Below are 19,260 nucleotides of genomic sequence, written 5' to 3' on the forward strand. Positions count from 1 at the left end.
TCCGGAAGGATACAAAGGAGGAGTGACGACAGGGAAAGAGGAGAGAGGACCAGGCCTGGATTTTATTTTGTGTTTTGGTTTCGTTTCTGCGCGGCAGTCGTCCGCGAGGGGCTGCATTATTTAAAAGCTGCTTGTGATGGGCTTTGGTTCATCATGTGACTTTCTCATCACCACCTGCATTTGGTGGTTATCAGTGTATTACAAAGGTACAAAACAGATTTCAGTACTTCAATAGGTTGGTATATTAACATTATATCAGTTAATGAAATTACGGTATTTAACTGTAAATTTAATTTAAAACCTAAAACGTTGCTACCGTATTTTTTACGGTAAAATTCCGGCAACCACAGCTGCCGTTTTTTTTACTGATTTTTTATTTTTTTTTACAGTGTAGGCTGTGTTTTAAAACTTAGTGAGCTGCCTACCTAGACAGCATTATCATAAAAAGATTTCTTTTAAGGCCTATAAACTCACAGTTTACTGCACCAGCACCTGTGTACACAGAAAGTAACATCCTAGCTGAAAGGGAACATCTAGGTAGGCGGCACAATACTCTATAGGTTTGAGACACAGCCCCTACTGTACAGTCCAGATACAGTCAGCCCTTATCCACAGTACAAACTATGTCTACATGCGCCCTAGATCAAAGGGCTGCTGCTCTATTGAAGTCAATGCTGTGCTGTTGTCACAAGTCTTGTCTCCACAATCATATTTCTAGTGACTATAGGCACCGTTCATTGATCCGGTTGACCCTTTCAACCCTGGGTCTCAACCCTATCCAGTGCCAGTCGTGAAGTCATATGAATTATGTAGCGCTTGCTACCCTAGACAGTCTCGAGCTTTAACCCAAAACTCCCTCAGACAGACAGCACGTGGATGGGTTAATAATAAGTAATGAAGAGGGATCTTTCATTACCTCAATGACTCTCCAAACATGACATGACCTTGTGCTGTTCCTGGGCGAAATGAATAAATAAATCCATGCAAACAAACTCCAAAAAAAGAAAAGGGGACACAGACATATGGAGTTTAACAGCGTGCACTCTACCGTTTCTCTCCAATGCGCAAAAGAGATTGAAAGGTTTGCGTTTCCAAACTGGCGAACGTGATACGCGCGCGCTCTATCGCAGTAAAGACAATACCCGCCGCTCGCGTGCGCCATTAAAAATTCACACAGGAGCAACTTCGCCAGTGCATAAAAACTCGTGGGGAACAATCACGAGGTAGTTCTTGTTTTCTTCACCCTGAAAATCACGCGTGGATAAAACACCCTTTTTGTTAAACGACTCAAGTGTACTGACTTGGACTTGATTTGCTGTTGGCACGACTCAATGTCATAATCTACAAGCATCTACACTTAATTTTACTACAGTTATATTATGAATATAAAAAATAAACATTTAGCATTTGTATCCTAATATGTATGATTTTTTTTATTTATAGCCCATTTGTTTTTATATTTTAAATTGGTTAAATATTTTAAATAACGTCAACACGGTAATCTTAAAAGATTATATTCAATTTAATATACATTTAAAAAACGTAAACTTAACAATAATCATTGTTAAGTTTAAAAGATTAATTTAATTTGAGATAAGTTTAAAATGCCAATGCTATTCAACAGAAGCACCCACATAAGTTTTCCATCAACGGCATTGTAATTGTTCCCGCTTGCACTCTTAATCAAACCACATTAGTAACGTTATATTTACCTGTATATAGTTCGGTATACTCATTAAAAAGACGTATTAACTGTGGGAAAACGAGATGTTTTCAGATTCATCTGGCTGAGGACGCTCGAAGGGTGTTCCTAAAACGTGGCGTTGACACGCAACGAAAACTCTTACATGTTCAAAACTACAAAGTTGTGTTTAAATAGGCCTACAAGGTGAAAGAAACCTATTTTAGAGCACTTACCCTAAAATGCGGAGAGCACGGATTGACAGTTCGCAGTTGCTGCAGTTAAACCTCTTTTTTTCCCTTTCCTTTTTCTTTCCTACCTCAAAAGAAAAGAAAAAAAAAACTTGTCAGACTCGAACCGCTGCCGAATCTCTTCCGTGATTTTTTTTTTTTTCGTTAACGTTTTTTTTTTTGGCCCCTGACAAATGAAAGGGCGTGTACCTTGAGGAGAGGAACTAGGGGACGAACTTATTTGGCTACTTTAAATAGAACATTTGAGTTTTGACTTGATTAAATAAGACATTTCTAATGTTTTCTACTGCTGTAAAATCAACAGGGATTTCTGGTAGTTTCACGCCAGAAATCCCACTGGGAATCATGGCAGTGGACGGTGAGTTTTGTCTGGGGCTTTAGTGGGAAGTACAAAAACTTTAACCCTTACCTGCACAATGTTTGCAGGAGTGTCAGAAATTAACCAGGCCTCGGGACAAAATTGTTTTACCGGTTACAATATTGTATATATTCTAAAGCATTACAGTCGTATAAAGTGATATATTAGTGCCTCTGAAACATAGTAGGTGGTTTCTAGCTGGTAGCTACAAAATAAAATAAATTAACCCCCACACACACAGAGAGAGAGAGGTTAGCTCAAGAGGCACCGCCTATGTAAAGTATTCTAGCTGGTAGCTACAAAATAAAATAAATTAACCCCCACACACAGAGAGAGAGAGAGAGAGAGAGAGGTTAGCTCAGGGGTGCCCAAACGTGGTCCTGGAGGGCCGGTGTCCTGCAGAGTTTAGCTCCAGCTTGCCTCAACACACCTGCCTGAAAGTTTCTAGTATGCATAGTAAGAGCTTGATTAGCTGCTTCAGGTGTGTTTGATTAGGGTTGGAGCTAAACTCTGCAGGACACCGGTCCTCCAGGACCGAGTTTGGGCACCCCTGGGTTAGCAGGATACAAATCTTCCATAATGGGAAAGAGATAGAGGCGACCAATTATTTCTTTAGTTTTCTAAAACTACACAGGTTGTGTTTTGATATTGCTTTTGAATTTTTATTAATCAATTAAAGTGCGTGTCATAAAAATGACACTTTACATGTTTATGTATAGTTAGAAAATAAATCTGAAAATGAATTCCGGGAGGCAAATAATAGCCCCTGACACTGGTATGCACTAAACATGCAATATTGAGACAGTGCTTCATTTATACATTTTTTTAATGCCCCAGGAATGAATTTGTCAGAATTCTTTCTAACAGCATTGTATTGCGATAAATATTCAGACAGCCTTTAACAGGCCTCAGGGGAGACATATAGGCTAATGAATTATATCCCAGTGCCCTCTTTACTATGATTATCTGTGTTTACAAGAGGCACCGCCTATGTAAAGTTGTTTGTATTGACTGGCGTCACTTTGTGTGGACTATGGTCATGCCTCACAGCTCTGATAATGCTACAAAGTTCACCTATGACTTGTCTTCAATATATTTTTCTTAAATATTTATTAAAAAATATTAATATATTTTCTTAAATATATTTTTGTTAATGTTTTTGTAGGCACCCCACAGGAACTGTGACCGGTTCAGCAAGGGTGAAACTCTCAGACCCGTTGCCACCTCATCAAACCAGTATGATGGGTTTAAAATGAAAATCTCAATGCATCTTTTCAGGTGATTGAACATCGATAACCAATGTTCTTCAGGCAATTCAAAATTCTTCTGAATTTTTGTGTTCAGTTTCATATATTTGCACTTGCAAATAAGATCTAAATCTCCCTTATTATCCAAAAGAGACCAACTCCCTTCCCCCGAGCCACACCTGTAAGCAAGGCAACTGGTGGCACCCACCGACTTCATATTGTGTGGGAGATTGAATATGTCAATACGGATGTCTCGTAACTGACTGCTGTCTGGAGCTGAAATTGTTCGTGTCTAAAACTAAGCCACTGTGCAATCGGATAGTCGATGGCCTCAGGTTGGTGTTGGGTTACCATAAAATGATGCTATTAAATCAGATTCGTTATTCTGTCTACACAAAAGAATGGGAGAGAGTGCAGATAATCTTATACAACATGCTCAATAAAGAGGCAAGGCAGGATTACCTAGAGAATAAAACAACTCTTTCTTTTATTTGCCGTCACCTGCTTTGGACAATCATTAACTGCACAATGTTATAATTACATAAGAAAGTCACAAGGTAAAATTAAAGTGATTTTCTTCAAGTTGACTAATACTTCAGGTTTCTTTATTGGCTAAAGCCGCCATGTTGGCTCGCCACACTGCCAATCAGCTGCCAGAACTCCAGGAACGTCAGCTCTCCGTCGTTATTCTCGTCCAATGACTTCATGAGCTGATCAATGGTGGCTGGGTCAGAGGCATTCTGTAGGAGAGGACAAGATGGACAGGCATTTATACGCACTTGCAATGATAGCGTCTCCATCTAGTGGTTGTCAGTGGTACTGCGCATTCTTTTCTGCTGACCTATTAGTTTAGGGGGGAGTTCCTGTTCTGGATGGGCCAAACTGAAAATGCTCTGATGTGGCATTTTTCTATTGTATCCAGCTTTAGTGATCTGGTTTGGATGTAAACATGCTGAAAGCAGCCAGTTTGTTTTCATACTCACTAGCAGTATAAGGTCTGTCTCTGACTTGAGAGTGAAGGATTTGTGTAATTTCCTCTACAAAATCACAAACACGTGACTCACAAGGAATTCTTTAGAGGACTGGGATGTGGTTAACTAATAACTCGCACCAGACCTCTGAAATGGTGCTCTTATCCTATTGGATTCATTCTTCTCAGAAAACAGAATAGCCTACTAAACAAACACTGTAAATGAGGCCATTATTTATTAAAATTATCTTTAATTTAATAATTTAAATAATGTGAGTATAGGTCACAGATGTAAAACAAATGTAAAAGAATTCTATAAGATTATTATTTAGTAAAATTCAGCATTCGTATTCATTTTGGTTCATTTTTTTTCAGAACACATACTAATTAAGCACTGGAATGAAGACCATTATTTATTTTTTTAAACAATCTTCAATTTCATTTTCTAAATATTGTGATAAAAGGTCACAGATAAAAAAAAAAAGTTTTTTTATTTTTTTATATTCTACAGTAAATTCTATAATAAAGTTTAGCATGCTGTAGAAGATAACCATTTACTGTAGCTATATAAAAATAGAGGTTCTCTCCTAAAAATAGAGGTTCTTTGCAGCACCTGAGAGTCAGCAGACACTCCTCTTCTTATTAAGAACCATTTTGAGTTGGTTTTATGGTTCTGTGGGGATTTAAAAAAAAAAGTTCTTAACATTACATTATAGTTTTTTAAGATTCCTTATTCTTTAAAGCAGATGATTTTCTAAACAACTAAATGGGTTCTAAATGGACCTTTATATTTAAGTACGTAGACCTGAATTGTGGAATATAGATATGAAGTGGACAAACCATACTGTAATAACTCAAAAGGTTACCTTTACAAAGTTTGGGAGCTGGGAAGTGACCAGGCTCTGAAACTCATCTTTGCTCAGAGTGTTCACAGAGCCATCTTTCCCTGCGTAAGTCTTGAACTGGGAGACGAGCACGTTAATGGCAGATTCCATGACTTTGGGAGTGGGATAGTTAGGTGGCTAGAAAACAAAAAAGTAATTGACAGGTTAGTCCTTTTTAGTAGTCAAATATCCATTTTGGGGTATTAAAGTATTTCACTCAGAAATGAAGATTCTGAACCATTTACTTATAACCATCATATTCCAAATCCATGACTTAGAGCTATTAAACAGAACGTCTAAGCTTCTTTTTCCATATACAGTGAAAGTGGATGAGGACCAAGAACACATGTGATCACCATTTACTGTCATTGTATGGGGAAAAAAACTGATAATTTGTTGTTAGATGCCAAAAAGATGTACAACAGGGTAAGTAAATAATGACAGAATATTCATTTTTGGCTGAACCAACAGTTTAAGGGCAAAAAGGTACATTCAATGCAAACCAAAAATGAGATTCAATAGAAAACAGAATAATATAATGTGCTTACCTGAGCAAAGGAATTATGTTCTGACTGGAGTGGTGTGTAAATGACCACATCTCACCTTATATTCTCTTCATCTGACGGTCAAACTCAGCGGAAAACCAAAATCACGCCCACTGCTCCATTTCACAAGTCAGGATGTTCTTATCTCCTGCTTCAATGTTTCCATAGCAAGGTAGTTTAGGCTCTCTTTCACACACACACACACACACACACAATGCATTTATAGTAATCTAGACAAAATATGCAGTATATTCGACAGATTAATGGCATAAACGCCGCACTGAGGTTTTTGGTACTGAGAAAATGTACTATTTATATTTGTTTGTGATTATTTCAAAGCATAACCTAACACATGAAGGTTGATTACTCTACACCTATCAGGTTTCCTAAATGTTGTCAATCCAAACATCTGTCATCAGGAAAACTTCATCTGATAACGCTGTCAAAACTTACTCAGCATCAACTGACATGCTGGAATAAATACAAAGACCTCACTAATATTTATTCAGTTTTAGAGGTCAGAACTGAATGTGCCTTTATAGAGAATATGAAACAAAAATTGTCACGGTATTGACTAAATGAGACTAGACATCCTCAGGGAATCACCTATTTCTGTTGTATGTGTCAGTTGTAAAATAAATCTCAATAAAGAGTAATTCTCATGGCAATGGTACATCATTTTAATAATCATCAAAAAATGTTCATATTGATACATTGTGGCATTTGGTCTTGTATTACCTTTCTTTTGAAATGGTATTAAATTGTCTTTCATATTAAATATCATTGTGCCATATTATAACTTAAATTATGAATTCCATTAAATAACTTTTTCTTTGTATTTACAAATTAGACAAGGGCTAAATTCAATAGTTTTCATCCCAAAAGTGTGTAACAAAACAATAGCACAGCTGTAATCAAATGATATTGATGATTCACTACAATGGCTGTTTTCCTAAGATAGAAAGAGGGTATAAATAAATGTCCACATCACCACAGTGCCAAAAAAACATTACTGAAACTTTCTCTATTTTCATTCAATGTGGTTTTGAGTTGATTTCAGTACTAGCATTCTGTGCTCACTAGTAAAGGCACATAAGATAACATCAAATTCCTAGAGAAAAACAAAAAACACAAAGATTTTACTTTTTTGTACTTTACATTAAGTGTGAGCAGAACTTGGGGTAGTTGTAACATTTACAATGACTTCTAAAACCTCTGGTGATAACAAAACTTAAAAACAAACCAGTTTGACACCAGCTTAGTAAGCAAAATCATGGGGTAGGTGCAAAGAAACCAGGATTTTAATAATAAAAATTTAATTTAAAAAAATCTGCTGAAAAGTTCTGACATTCTACACCGTTTTTTTTAAAGTACATTTTGGGCACTCAGACATCAATAAAGGGACATTCTCCACCAATCTCATTGCACTTATCCAGTTTAGTGTTAATCTCGTTCACAGCTCCTTATGTACTAGGTGATCTGCAAGTGAAGCAGTTTCACTCATGTGGCAACACTTAATGCTTAAGATGACTGACACTTTACACAGCAAGCAAGAGTCAAAGGGTTTGGCATTGAAGAACAGGACTAACGGAGGTAGCTTACAACAAAACACCCAACACACATGTGGGACTTCACTAATGACAAGACTCCAAAGGGAGAAACTCCTCACACACAAGGCATTAAACTACATCTACAGTCCGTAAAGACTGGGCAAAGTAACAGGTAAGATCAGGAGTGTCAAACTCAGTTCCTGGAGGGCTCGCAGCACTGTAGAGTTTAGTTCCAACCCTGCTCCAACATACCATATAGTTTTCAAATAAGTCTAAGGGCCTGTTCACACCTGGTCACTTCATGCTGTTTTTTCTGATAGGATAGCTATCCGATCGTGAACGCATTCAAAACAGATATAAATCCGATCGCTCAAACCACTTCAGGAGGTGGTCTGGGCCGCATTCCAGACGAAACTGGATAAGTGTAAATGCATCTGGTTGTTGAAACCACATATGTAAATTTTACTCCTCCCAAAATGTTAAAATAATAAACGTGTGAGAGCGTGTTATAGGCTATATGGCATTATAGTCAGATATGACAGCGCTAATGAAACACGCATTGCCGAGGACGAGTAGCTGAACATCTCTTCAGCAAGCCGACGCACAAACTGCCACGAATAAAACTGAAAATAAGTCTTGAAATGAACTAATAATTAATAAAATGCAGCGCTTATCTTTTGATTTCATTGACTTGAACTCCGTTAAATTTAAATATAGCGCGGGAATTGAAGATCGGATTTATATCCGTTTTGCGACGACACATTTATGTGGCCATATGTAAATGGAACGTTTTAACCAGGGCTGTCCAAACTCGGTCCTGGAGGGCCAGTGTCCTGCAGAGTTTAGCTCCAACCCTAATTAAACACACCTGAACCAGCTAATCAAGCTCTTACTAGGCATAAAAACTTCCAATCAGGTGTGTTGGAGCTAAACTCTGCAGGACACCAGCCCTCCAGGACCAAGTTTTGACAACCCTGGTTTTAACAAATCAGATAGATATCCGATCAGCGAAACCGCATGAAATGACCAGGTGTAAACAGGCCCTAAAGGACCTGATTAGCTGTATCATGTGTGTTTAATTAGGGTTGGAGCTAAACTCTGCAGGGCTGCGGCCCTCTGGTAATTGAGTTTGACACCCCGAGTAAGATTGTTTTGTTTTGCTTTCCTTCACTTGGTGTATTTTTCCATCCAGTCAACCGAGTTTCTGTGGTGGGAGGCAGCACCAATTATGCCAAAGGGACGGCAAACTGTAGCAGAGCCTCTTTCTCAAACTCCTCCATCTCTTCTTCGAGGGAATCACTGTCATGCTGTTTGTCTTCTAAACCATCTGCCAGATCTTCCAGGATATCTGCAACATCCTCGGCAAACTCGCTGAAGAGCATTCTGTCGTGGGCAAAAACACCGCCGCTGAAGAACTGAGCAGTGAGGCGGCTGAGAGACTCCTTGCTTTCCTGTGGAACACCATCTAGTTTGCTTAGGTAGACCTCAAGAAGGTCCTGAAACTCTACAAGCTTTACTGGAACAAGTCCCTCTGCATCAGCGCAGTTGGATATGCCATGGCAGCCTTCGGCAGGACGGCGGTTCCTCCTTAGCTTATCTTCTTGGTGTTTCCAGAAGTCTACCTGCTCATGGTGGTGAAGATGATGGTGGTGGTGGTGATGATGATGCTTGGAAGGTTTGGCCTCCCAAGGTCTTTCCTTTTGTCTCCTTTCTCTCTCTTGCCTTCTCTCATCCCTCTTGTAGTCCCACTCTTCTTTGTACTTCTTGAGATGGTCTTTCTGTTTGTCCTTACCATGCTTCCACTCCTTTCCCCTTTCCACCTTGTCCTTCTTCCAGCGACTGTCGTGTTCTTTCTTTCTGCCCCATTCCTTCTTTTCTCCTTTGTGCTCTTGGTGTTTCCTCTTCCACTCTTCCCGCTTGCCCAGCTGATCCACCTGTTTCGAGAGTCTCTTCTGCATCTCCACCAAGCTCTCCCTCAAACCCTGCTTGTTCCAGCCCTGTTTCTTCATTCCCTCCAGCCTCTTCCGGCTTTCCTCCAAAAGAGTTTTCTGACGCTTGAGTTCGTCTCTTTTATCCCAGTGTTTCTCAGTTCCTTCTGGACTAGACTCACCAGTGGAAGGCGGGCCAGAGTCGAGGAGCTGTTGTGGAAGATCTTCTTGAACTGAAGGAGAAAAAGAAATAGTAGAATACACTGCATGTATATTATTCCACATTTCAACTTTCAACTGATGTAGGGTTGTAAAAAAAAAAAAAAAAAAAGGTTTAATTATAAAAATTCCATATCTTGTCTAAACAAAACTGTAAAACTAATATTTGACTTTTACTACAAGTGAATTCAGGCAGCACAATATTATAATGTGCAGTGAGAAAACGGGATATATGATAAAAGGCACTTATTTTGAAATTTGCTAAAAATCACAGTCATAATTTTTATTAAATTATTAGTGTTTTTATAGATAAACTTCCAGTCAGGGTTATATGACAGAAAGGTAATCTAAATCACTATTAAATATCCAAAATTGACAGATACCAACACTACCTTTCAAAAAAAAAAAATTGTGATTGGCGAGATTGTTTTTTAAATGTTTTTGAAAAAAAACTCTTCTGCTCACCAGGGCTGCAATTATTTTATCAGAGTAAAAGCAGTAATATATTTTATAACATTATTACAAATCAAAATAACTGTTTTCTATGTAAAACATTTATTAATGTATTTATTCCTGTGTTGTCAAAGCTGAATTTTCAGCAGCTATTACTCCAGTATTCAGCTTCACATGATCCTTCAGAAATCATTCTAATATGCTGATCTGGTGCTCAGGAAACATTTTTATTATTATCAGTGCTGAAATCAGCTTCACATTTTTGTGATATTTTTGTAAAACCATGATACATTTTTCAGGATTCTTTGATTAATATAAAGTTCAAAAGAAAAGCATTTATTTGAAATGTAAATAATTAGTACCATTATAGATGTCTTCAGTGTCCTTACTGAATAGAAGCATTCATTTACTTTTGAAATATATTTTACTGACCACAAACTTTTGAACGGTAGGATAAAAGCTAACAACCTCATTCTCATCTTGTTCAATCTTTTGGCTGTTAAATGTACATAGCCTATCCAAATTTAGATGCTGAGTTTTAAAATTCAAATACTGTTCATGTGCCATTCCCACTCTCTCATCATACCGGTAAGCTTTGTGAGCTCAGCAACTCTTGCTCTCAGCATCTGTAGTTCTTCTTTTAAACCAGGCAGATCAGACAGTTCTTCTTTCAATTTAGTGTTCTCATTTTCCAGAGCTCCCTTCTCAGTGCTATGCATATCTGCCGCCATTTTCAGAGCCCGGTCCAACTCTTCTTTCTGTGACTGATCAATGACAAAGACCATATCCTAAGAGTTCAACATCTGAAAATAATTTGCTGAAATGCGCTATAGACATTGCAACAAGGCCATTTAATGGGAAAGCTGCATTCACATAGAAAAAGAAGCAAGTTTTCACTATTAATGCAATGAGATTTCCTTATGTCATATGGTCAAAGTTAGAGAATAGAGGAACTGTGGACTAACCTCAATCTGAGCCTCTAATATATTTATTTGTTTATTCTCTTGAGCAAGTTTATCAAGAAGCTCCTAGAAACAGAGACACAAGTCAGAGGAGAAATCAACTTGTACATGTCAATAATGAAACAAAAAATAAAGCAATGCACAAACCTGGTCACTTAATTCGGTACCATCAAAATCATCTGCGGGAGAGAAAATAGATTTGTAATGTTCTCTGAGATTTCACAGACAAGATGAAGTGAATTACAAAACTGTTAGTGTCAAAAACTGCAAGTAAAAGTCTGTGTAGTTTATGCAACAGCAGTCACATTTCTGGAGTTAAGTTGTTTTTCACAGGCATGTTTTGTCTGGATATATGAACCAGGTCTTTCTGTAACACACTGAAAAGTTTGGGGTCAGTAAGAAATTAAGAAATGTATTGTGCAAGGATGCATTCATTAATTAAAAGTGACCATAAAGGTGTTTATAATGTTACAAAAGATTTCTACTTCAAATGCTGATCTTTTTACATTTCTATTCATCAAACAATCCAGATTTTTTTAAATCACAAAAATATAAAGCAGCACAACTGTTTAACAATGACAATAATAAGAAATGTTTCTTCAGCACCAAATTAGCAAATCAGATCATTTCCGAAGGATCTGAAAACTGGAGTAATGACGCTGAAAACTCAGCTTTGCCATCACAGGGATACATGTTTAAATATTAAAATAGACAATTTAACATTTTTAATTATAATAATATTTAAACTATTAAAAATTAACTATTAATTGTTCATCAAATAAGCACTTTAACATTAATAAACACTATAAACATCTTTCAAAAAAAGAGAAAAAAATCTTAATGACACCAAACTTTATTTATTTAATTTTTTTTTACACAAAAACCTAAATGAGTTACCTTTTGATTTAGTAACCCTGGCATTCTCTACAAAAACGTCATGTCAGCTGAATCTCAGCATTAAGCCATTTCAGGGCGAGGCAGCCACTACTGAAACTAAACGACTAAAAAAAAGATGAAGTGTGTAATTTCTTGTCCCAAGTGACACCAAACTGCAGTCTGTTTGTTTGAGTGGCCTGAACAAAAGTGTAAGTTTGGGAAGCTCCCTGCATGTTTGAGCACTGGAAGAGTGTTTGACAAAATGTGGCCCAGAAATGATACACTTCAACTTTAAAATGGAAATGTAGAAGCAACCAGCTGATAAGCCCCTTGGTAAAGCAGTGCATCAGCAGTGATGATACAGGCTGATGATAGAGGCTGCCCTCAGGTAATTGTACCTTTTTTCCCACTCATTTGTTAATGTTTGAATACATGATGTGAACAAACTCTACCATTGGCACTGGAGGGCAACTCCTATCTACAGCTCAAACACAAGCATATACTGCCACCTAGCTCAAACTATGAACCTACCATCAGACAGGTCAACCACAGAACCTGGAGACATAACAACATGAATGCAACTACTGAAAATGGAAAATTAATGGACTTTCTCATGTATAATGAGGCATGTACTCATAACCATCGGCTAAATATGAATTATGCACAACCGATGTTATGTGTGATGTCAAATTACATCTGTTTTATAGGACCAACTACAGAGTGTGATTTAGATTCGTAACTTTTTAGATTCGTATCAATGTAAAAAAAAACTCACCGGAGAAAAAGAATGATCCAACACAGAGCAGGACCAAAGCTCCCACTATCAGCTGATTCATAGAGAAACCTCGTTTCTCCTCTTTCCTCACTGGCAGGTTGAATTCCTCCTCTTCCTCTTCCTCCTCGTCCGAGCTTCGCTTCAGTAGTATGGTAGGTTGCACATGTCGGAGCCTCAGGCCATCATCTTCTGCTGAGGTGCCCGCTGGAAGTTCAGCACCAAGAGATTCTGAACATTATAGAAAAAATGAGAAAGGACATAAGCAGAAATATGGTAAAACTGGGTAGAAATATAAGTAATGGTGGAAGAAAAAAACTCTAGAACATGTTTAATATATTAAAACTCTGTAACATTTACTTAAATTCAGTAAAATTAATTACTGAAAAACATAAAGCTAAATAATATTACATTATATATTACAAATACATTAAATATATTTAAATAAATATTTATATAATTTATTTTCAATTCATGTATATAGTCAGAATTGTTACATATATATATATATATATACAGTATATATTATACTCAATTTATATATCATATTTATAATGTGCGTTTATATATACACACACACATTATAATTGCTGAGAGAGACATGCTCACACAAAAACAAACAGTAAAACAAAACATTTTATACTAATTATACAAATTTTATACAATATATCATTATATGTGTATATTTAGTAATACATTTATAATCTGTTAATAATATTTATTTAAAATACATACTCTGGGTTGTTTTACTTACACACACAAACATACTGTGTGTGTGTGTGTGTGTGTATATACGTATAAAACAACAACGGCTAAATATAATGAAAATAAATGTATAAGCTGAAAACAGATTTTCTTCTTTCATATAATATTTAATAAACCTTTTTTGAACATCAAACCTGGCTCTCTGATAACATCTGGGAATTTCTCTAGCAGCTCTATGTCTTTCTCAAAAGTAGCCTCCTCCTCAGTTTCAACTGAACCAATGGTTTCAGGGTAAGGGCTGTCTGGGGCGGGGCTTTCTACTGTGGAACCAAATCCTGTATCAGTCTCAGAGGGTGGGGCCAGAGGCGGGGTTTCAGGTGCAGGATGGACATCAGCATGAATATCAAGCACAGGGACTGCAGAAGAATCACTGATTTCAGGGATGGGGCTCACAGGGACATCTGGAGAAGAGCTAATTTCTCTGAATGGTTCGGGAGTGGAGGTGATTTTGGGTTCTGGTTCAGGGGCGGGGCTTTCTTGGACTGGAACATGCTGGCCAGGGAAGATATCAGCAACGTCCTCTTCGGTGGGTTCGTCAAGGACCGACTCCTCTGAAAACTGAAAGGCTGATTCTGTAGCGATGCTGAAGGGAACAGCACCCAGAAGGTCACTGTCAGGGGGAGAACTGGTGATTGTGTCATGGATGACAGGAGCATGGATCTCAGGATCAAGCTCAACATCGGTATGACCAGATGCTGCCACTTCCTCAAAGAAATCTGGAGATGTTTCCTGGCAAATCTGGATATCGGACAACATACAGTTGTTAAGTCTTTTAGGAAGGAGACAGTTTGGCATTAAGTATCAAGAAAAAGTCAATCTGAACTTCACATTCAGATGACAGGCACCACTTTTAGTAGGATTAGTAGATAAACAGAAAAAAAGAGGTTTAAAATCAGATTAAAATCTTTACATAGATATTGTAGTTAGAAATCTGATCCAGTTTTAAGCTCTTTTTGTTTTTTTGACATGCATGAATGGACATCTGAACAAACGAAACAGACTTAATCACTTTCAAAATGGCAAAATTTAGATTCAGGTTGAATTTAAAGACCAAGTCATACTTGTGCACAATGTGAACAAAGTATACAAAACAAATACTGTGATATAGAATGATAACTGAGCATCATGCGCTTTACATACCGGTGGTGATGCACTGACCTGGTGACCCTCCTCTGACAAAACGGTCTCCACCATTGGCGTTTCGGGGTCATGTGCCCTCACCTCCAAAGAGCTTCCTGAAATAGACACAGTTTCACATTACAAAATCTACAAATTGGTTTACAACTATCGAGATGATTTCGCTTCGTTCAACAGATCCTATAAGCAGCACATTAATATACACTACAGTTCAAAGGTTTTGGGTTGGTACAATTTTTTAAAAGTTTTTATGTCTTTTATGCTCACCAAGGCTGTACTTCTCTGACCAGTAAAACAGTAATATTGTGAAATATTAATACAACTTAAAAATAACTATTTCCTATTTTAATATTTTTTATAATATCATTTTTTCTTGTGATGTCAAAGCTGAATTTTCAGCAGTCATTACTCCAGTCTTCAATGTCACATGATCCTTCAGAAATAATTCTAATATTTTGATTTGGTGCTCAAGAGAGAATTCGTATTATATAATGCTGGAAACAATTGTGCTGCTTTTTATTTTTGTGAAAACCATGACACTTTTTTCAGAATTCTTTGATAAATAGAAAGATCAAATGAACAATATTTATGTGAAATTGATTTTCAAATAAATATTTAATCTTTAAAGTCACTTTTGGTCAATTTAATGTGTCCTTGCTGGATAAAAATATTAATTTATTTTTAAAAAAATCTTAATGACCCCAAATTTCTGAACAATAGTGCAAAGTCTGCAAAAAGTCTCCCAATTCCCAAAATAATACTGATCCTTACTACTAATTAAAAAGTAGCATTAAGGAGCAATTAGGTTTATAACCTGCTATTTCCTCAGAAAGACTGGGTGCATCTCCAATACTCTCCGTCCCATCATCCACTGGTGCAGTAGGGTCCGCAGCAGCCTCCTAAAAATAAAAAATTGCACATCACTACATCGGATTCATTCATACAAATCAGACACTATCACTAACACAAGCATTTTGATAATATGTTTTGCAAACCTCCGGAGAGAGCAGAGTCCAGCTATTACTGGATGACCCGGTGCTGCCGGTGCTGTTATCAGACATGGCCCTCTTGTGGCTCTGCACAGCACCTACATAATGAAGATAACCACAAGCAGAAAGATTGATTTATTACCATTATCTACTGTTCTGCACAGACCAACACATTCAGCAGAATGAGTGATAGCATACATTAATATTGTTGCAAGTATTGCACTGATTTCCTAATTCCACCTACACTCCGCAGACAGTAATGTACAACTGATTGTACTGATTTAGATTTTTGACCGCATTAACGCAGTCAACACATCCTATAACTTTAACAGATTTACACTTTGAAAAATTAACCAGAGATGATCAATTACCACAAATATGCCATTTTAGTGGATTGTCTTTTTGTTACATCTAATGACACTGCATTATCAATATTCCCTAAAACCACCCGTCTTCAGAGACTCATAACTCAATAATTCATATCGATTAAAACATATATTCAATTAAAGAAATACATAAATAAGCATCTTTCAAAGAAACATTACTACTATATCCTGACAGGAATTGTCTAAGGTTTCAAAACTTTGTCTCTGTTGCAAGCAAAGTGTTGCAAGCAACATTTGAAACATTTCAAACACAAAATGACTACTAAAGGCTATTTTAATAAATGTGTGATGTGCAAAAAATCATTTAGTCAACGTTGTAAGATTTTCCATCTTACTGGGTCTGTGTGCATTGAATTTATTTAAATACACGAGTTTCACAATTTGAGTTGAATTACTGAAATAAATTAACTTTTCCTCGACATTCTAATTTATTGAGATGCACCTGTATATGTAGTTGAGCTATAGTCTCAGTTCATTCATTCAAGCTAATGCTAGATTTGTCACTATTTATATTACATATATGACACAATGTGTTTGTGTCTGACATGATGACACCGTGACAGGCAAGGAAAAACACATTTTGTGTGAAAATGCAGGATGCCTAAACCCACGCATAGGTAAATGCATCTTAAAATGAACAGGTTCACAATGCATATAAATGCATAAACATAATTAGTACAGGTTTTTCGTTGCATTCCTCGAGAATCAGTGAACCTAAGCACACTTCTTATATAATACACACTGGCGCACTGTTTACCTTATTTATTCAATTAGATATAACCGATGTAATCAACCAGATAACGATTATAGCTATTACATAACAACAGGCAATACAATTACATACAATTCAAGCCACGAATAATACACAAGAGACTGCTGCAGTCTATAAAGCCACACTCAAATCTAACCAAAAATGTTCGGACGGCCTCGCTGCCTTCCTGGCCTATTGTTTATCGCGTTTAAATGGACATATTGAATTCGGTAAAGCGCTGTCATAATGGGATGCACAGCGTAGGCTGCGTATTTACATTGTGTACTGTGGCCAATTCAGCGTTCAGTAACACCACACGCCATGCAGAATGAACACAGCCCTCTTCCGCATGAAATAATCCTTACCTACTCGTTCCAGATTATATGCACGGATGCTGTTCCATAAAACGCTTACCGTGCTTAAAACGGCCTCAAACGAGTTGCGCACGCGTTCTTCTGTCTGCAATCGTTTAATTTCACCACGAGCGATCCGTCTCGCGAACTTCGCAACTTCGGGAATTCCGAGTTTGCGTTTCTCTCCAATGGGACTCCGATACCGTTCCGCTTAAGCACTAAACAGCCAATGGGAATACAGACAGCTCATTTCAGCTGTGACTGACAAAGGCAGGTGAAAGTGACAATCTGAACGTGAAGTGCTGTTTTATCGTGGACTTGAGGGGAAGTAAAGACTCCCCACAACATGCATTAACTCCCTATATATAGGGACAAGACATGTTCTCCTCCAGCAGTCTAATGACACGTCTACACAACAAGAGCTAAATCTGTTGGGACTTCCCGAATGCCTGACTGTTACAGCTGGACTGGCCTAAATAAACATTGCTCTTGTGTTGCAACATGTTCTTTTGTAATTAACACATAGCTAAAGCAAATAGATATGTATAAAACATTGCTGTATTATATAAAAGGAAGCAACAAAAAAACATAGGCTACTTTAACCCAGTGGTTCCCAACCTTTTTTCCAAGGGACCCTGGAAAACAAATTTTTATGACCACCCACCACCCAAAATCAGTTTCAGCTAAATGAAACAACGGCAGAAACATTGAAATAATTACATTAACAACGATGGCTGATTTTTAAATGGAAAACAAATGTTGGTTGGGTCACTATAACATGTTATCAGTAACATGTATTATGTTAAAGTTTTTACAAAAAATTATGAAAATTTTTATGAAATGATAAACCTCACATTTCAGATTTTAAACCATTTTTAAGAAAAAAAGGATACAAGTCAAACTGATGAATGATTTTATCTGCTCTGGTAATAATTCTAGAGACCTTATTATCCTAATTGTTGATTTTTAGAATGCACTATAACTTGTTTTCAATGAACCGGTTAAAATTTACAACAGTACTTAAAATCCGGCTTGACTTTTGCATTGGTTTTAGCAAAAACTGCACTGTAGACTGGCTGAATGAAAATGTGAATCCACTGTCTGACTGCAGGTGGCGCTTATGGAACAGCAGAAATAGAGCTGTGTATATGTATGATTCATATTTAAGGGATAGTGTATAATCGGCAAGTCATTACCACAAAAAACTGACAGGTAATCAGGGGTGAAGTTTAGGTTTGGATTCAATTGAACCTGCATGTTATCTTAAAGCTTCACTAAGAAAAACATTCTATTGCAATGTACAAAACACTGCAACAATATTACAACAACTGTGTATTACCGAAGTCCTCTGGGTAATTTCATTACAATCATAAGTGACTGAGACAAAATATGCTTTTGAATATAGCTTTGAATTCAGAATCAACTGAATCAATTTGTTTTTTTTATACCTTTTCTTTTTCCTTCTCTTTTTATTTTTTATTTATTTATTCATGTATTTCATTTATTTATTTTGATGTTTTTTATTTTACCAGTGTTCGGCAATGCAAAGCCTTTTTCCAAACCAATAACGCCACTTGAATCTTGAACAAATTGCTTCGCAAAATTCACTCAATGTTTCCAAGCGTACAAAATAACACATAGCGGCACCAGCTGTTCAAAAAGTTGCAAATGCATCAAAGCCAAAAATTTCACAAAAGTTTACGTATTAAAGGCACAATATGTATTTTTCGCCGCTAGAGGGTGCGTATTCAAAATAAACAAATAGACAAAGGCGTAGTTTGATGACGCTGTGACTGAGTGTGGAATCATGGGAGTTGTCGTCTTCATCCCCACAGCCGATGCAATCCGACGGGACTCCGGCAGAAATCATGTTCATGGATGAGCTAATGATTTGGTAATGTAGTAGAATGAAGCAGGGTGAGGCTGAAAGCCGTCGAAGCGAAACGAGGCCGCTGAACGAGCGTGACACACGGCTTGAAAGCAGCGGAGCTTTTATTATGCCACAGTCGACCGCTTCCGCTCCTTCTGGTCGTGGGTATGTGGGGTAAAGCAGCGCTGTTTTATCATACTAAATACATTTGAAAGTTCTGTTATAATGCTACTCTGTGCAGTCGTCACCGGTCAATTAAAACGCACAACATATTAAAGCGTCTTTGGTGTTTCCATGTTTTCTACAAAACAAA

The 19,260-nt window shown here is 37.2% G+C and overlaps 3 protein-coding genes and 1 long non-coding RNA gene across 15 annotated transcripts in view; 1 reads left to right on the forward strand and 3 right to left on the reverse strand.

Annotated features, from left to right (window-relative positions):
* Positions 1-2,025, reverse strand: part of LOC107589511 (protein S100-A11-like) — an 8,533-nt gene extending 6,508 nt beyond the window's left edge. The window contains exon 1 of one of the 6 annotated variants that reach the window (XM_016277971.1): positions 1,918-2,025. Coding sequence is in view for 3 of the 6 variants with exons in the window: in XM_016277970.1 (XP_016133456.1) it covers positions 917-936 (20 nt within the window). In the remaining 3 variants the exon portion in view is untranslated. Of the gene's footprint in view, positions 1-916; positions 1,040-1,712; positions 1,836-1,917 lie in introns of those variants that run through there. The other 5 variants (XM_016277974.1, XM_016277968.1, XM_016277970.1 and 2 more) reach the window with 5 other exon arrangements.
* A 105-nt stretch (positions 2,026-2,130) lies between these two features.
* Positions 2,131-3,978, forward strand: LOC107589425 (uncharacterized). Its single transcript, XR_001609676.1, has 3 exons — positions 2,131-2,290; positions 3,456-3,568; positions 3,689-3,978. It is a non-coding gene; the product is annotated as an uncharacterized lncRNA (long non-coding RNA).
* Positions 3,979-4,006: 28 nt separating this feature from the next.
* On the reverse strand, positions 4,007-6,082 carry LOC107589424 (protein S100-A11-like). Of its 3 annotated transcripts, none has more exons than XM_016277860.1 (3): positions 5,940-6,082; positions 5,374-5,529; positions 4,007-4,277 (listed from the first exon to the last, which is right to left on the reverse strand). In XM_016277860.1, exons 2-3 carry the CDS (start codon positions 5,500-5,502, stop codon positions 4,143-4,145), a joined length of 264 nt encoding a protein of 87 aa, XP_016133346.1. In that variant the 5' UTR covers positions 5,503-5,529; positions 5,940-6,082; the 3' UTR covers positions 4,007-4,142. The 3 variants fall into 3 exon arrangements, with proteins under 3 accessions (XP_016133346.1, XP_016133343.1, XP_016133345.1); XM_016277857.1 differs by lacking the exon at positions 5,940-6,082 and adding an exon at positions 5,630-5,761; XM_016277859.1 differs by lacking the exon at positions 5,940-6,082 and adding an exon at positions 5,637-5,761 and having other exon boundaries at positions 4,008-4,277.
* A 2,393-nt stretch (positions 6,083-8,475) lies between these two features.
* pbxip1a (pre-B-cell leukemia homeobox interacting protein 1a) overlaps positions 8,476-19,260 on the reverse strand; it is a 12,288-nt gene continuing 1,503 nt past the window's right edge. The window contains exons 1-11 of one of the 5 annotated variants that reach the window (XM_016277864.1): positions 17,139-17,483; positions 15,594-15,685; positions 15,413-15,497; positions 14,620-14,696; positions 13,596-14,199; positions 12,700-12,927; positions 12,456-12,479; positions 11,196-11,227; positions 11,052-11,114; positions 10,673-10,850; positions 8,476-9,647 (exon numbers count right to left, since the gene is read on the reverse strand). In XM_016277864.1, coding sequence (XP_016133350.1) covers positions 8,713-9,647; positions 10,673-10,850; positions 11,052-11,114; positions 11,196-11,227; positions 12,456-12,479; positions 12,700-12,927; positions 13,596-14,199; positions 14,620-14,696; positions 15,413-15,497; positions 15,594-15,659 — 2,292 coding nt within the window. In that variant the 5' untranslated portion in view covers positions 15,660-15,685; positions 17,139-17,483 and the 3' untranslated portion in view covers positions 8,476-8,712. Of the gene's footprint in view, positions 9,648-10,672; positions 10,851-11,051; positions 11,115-11,195; positions 11,228-12,455; positions 12,480-12,699; positions 12,928-13,595; positions 14,200-14,601; positions 14,697-15,412; positions 15,498-15,593; positions 15,686-17,089; positions 17,484-19,260 lie in introns of those variants that run through there. The other 4 variants (XM_016277861.1, XM_016277862.1, XM_016277863.1 and 1 more) reach the window with 4 other exon arrangements.

Source organism: Sinocyclocheilus grahami, unplaced genomic scaffold (genome assembly GCF_001515645.1).
Source record: "Sinocyclocheilus grahami isolate Dianchi unplaced genomic scaffold, SAMN03320097.WGS_v1.1 scaffold116.1, whole genome shotgun sequence".
Taxonomy (NCBI): Eukaryota; Metazoa; Chordata; class Actinopteri; order Cypriniformes; family Cyprinidae; genus Sinocyclocheilus; species Sinocyclocheilus grahami.

What these genes read in the sequence shown, in the direction of transcription:
- LOC107589424 (XM_016277857.1), bottom strand. An exon ending in AGCTCCCAAACTTTGTAAAG is followed by an intron (nt 4,278 to 5,373) that starts GTAACCTTTTGA and finishes CCTCTCCTACAG; the next exon opens with AATGCCTCTGACCCAGCCAC.